The sequence below is a fragment of the Octodon degus genome, unplaced genomic scaffold, assembly GCF_000260255.1.
Source record: "Octodon degus isolate 3935 unplaced genomic scaffold, OctDeg1.0 scaffold00017, whole genome shotgun sequence".
NCBI classification, from domain to species: Eukaryota; Metazoa; Chordata; class Mammalia; order Rodentia; family Octodontidae; genus Octodon; species Octodon degus.
The window spans coordinates 14,785,093-14,786,810 of NW_004524593.1; the positions used below are offsets into that span (position 1 = coordinate 14,785,093).

Here is a 1,718-nt window from a genome sequence, read left to right on the forward strand (position 1 = left end):
CTCTCTCTCTCTCTCTCTCTCTCTCTCTCTCTCTCTCTCTCTCTCTCAAATAAATAAATAAATAAATAAATAAAATCAAACTTAGGTCTTCTCACTTTATATTCTTTTTGATCCATCTGTGACTCTCACAAAAGTACTTCAACACTAGTAACTTCCAAGTCTGTATCTGCAGACCTTGATCTCCTTTACATTTCTGGCCAGTACGTCCAATCATACCTTCCGACTTGAGTGTCCTCATGACCCGTGTGTCCCAGGCTGAGTTCACATTCGGCCGTCACAAATCCCTAAATCTTACACGTTTGACTCTGAAGTGCCCCACACCTGCCCACCGCGTCACACTTCCCAGTTGGGTGCTTCCCACCTCGCCGCAGCGTGACCACCACTCTGCGCTGTGGCTGCTGCTCTCCTTGCTGAGTGTCACCTTGCTGTCGCGCGGTGCTGCCTGAGGGATGGGTCTGAGGTGTGGCTCTGGTCTCAGTGTCTGCCAAGCCTTCTTGGGGGCCTTGGCTGGCAGAGGTGTTTTTGTCTCCCACTATACCTTGTATTTATCTGCACTGTCACAACTGCTCGTACGGTTACAGCTGTTTACATGCTGATCTCTCCTTCGGGAATCCTCTAGTGAAAAGAATGCCTGTTTGTTCACTATGAATGACTTGCTAATTAAGATAGTCCTAGAGGGATGTCTGTTCTAGGCTACAGAGATGCTATTAAATATGGCTTTATAGTATGTGCAATTTGATAATGCCCAAAGAAGACTGCTGCTTACGAAAAAAATGTAACAATTCTTGGTAACTCCCTTTATAATTCTGTTTCAGCCTTAATCAAGTCTGATCTGAGAAGACACAACATAAATATTGGCATTGCTAATGCTGAGGTGAAGGCCGTAAGTAGTGGTTACTGTTACCATTATACTACCGGGAGAAGCGGATGTGGAGGGTGAGACCGTTCGGAGGAAGTCAGCCTTTTTCTTTTCTGAGTCACCCGTTAAGTCTGTTAAAGTAGCATTCGCCAGGTGCTGTGCATCTATTATATCCTGGTTCTTTTTGCAGGTGCCAGTGGACAGCCCCGTGGATCACAAGCCAAAAGTCCTTACGTTATCGGACCAGTCTGAGTCATCCATTTGAAGTGAAGGGAAAAGTTATTACCCCTTAGTCACTGGGATACAGCGTGGTGACCTGCGGGGAGGTGCGAGCAGGAACGTGCGGCGTGAACTGGACAGGGTAGACATGTACTTGAAATTTTCTTATGAGCTCTAAATGAACAGTTACTACTTTGCTTAGTTATTTAAGCAATATTTTACTTAAAATACTTTGGATTATGTCATGTTAATACTAGCATTCATCTAGTGTTCCATTTTCAGTCATATATCATGCCTGAAAGTAATTTCTTGACTTTTTTTTTTTGGTTTTTGAGATAATTATGTATTCAGGTTGGCCTCATGGTCTTGTGATCCTCCTGCCTCAGCCATCCAAGTACTGCAATTACAGGCATGTGCCACCCATGCCATCCTTTTATTTTTTAAAGTAAGTATTTACTGGGTAAGGTGGTGCACACTGATAATCTCAGCTACTGACGAAACTGAGGCAGGAGGGTCACAAGTCTGAGGCCTTCCTGGCAACTTAGGCCCTGCCTCAAAGCAAACAAGCTGGGGATGAGGCCTAGCACTCGCCTTCTCCTCAGGTGCGCAGGCCCTGCCTTTAGTCCCCTGGTGTCCTCTT

At 45.3% G+C, this 1,718-nt stretch overlaps 1 protein-coding gene across 1 annotated transcript in view; it reads left to right on the forward strand.

Annotated features, from left to right (window-relative positions):
• Positions 1 to 1,450, forward strand: part of Flvcr1 (feline leukemia virus subgroup C cellular receptor 1) — a 44,493-nt gene extending 43,043 nt beyond the window's left edge. Inside the window, exons 9-10 of the mRNA XM_004626862.2 lie at positions 816 to 883; positions 1,050 to 1,450. Coding sequence (XP_004626919.1) covers positions 816 to 883; positions 1,050 to 1,124 — 143 coding nt within the window. The 3' untranslated portion in view covers positions 1,125 to 1,450. The remainder of the gene's footprint in view (positions 1 to 815; positions 884 to 1,049) is intronic.
• Positions 1,451 to 1,718: the final 268 nt, after the last annotated feature.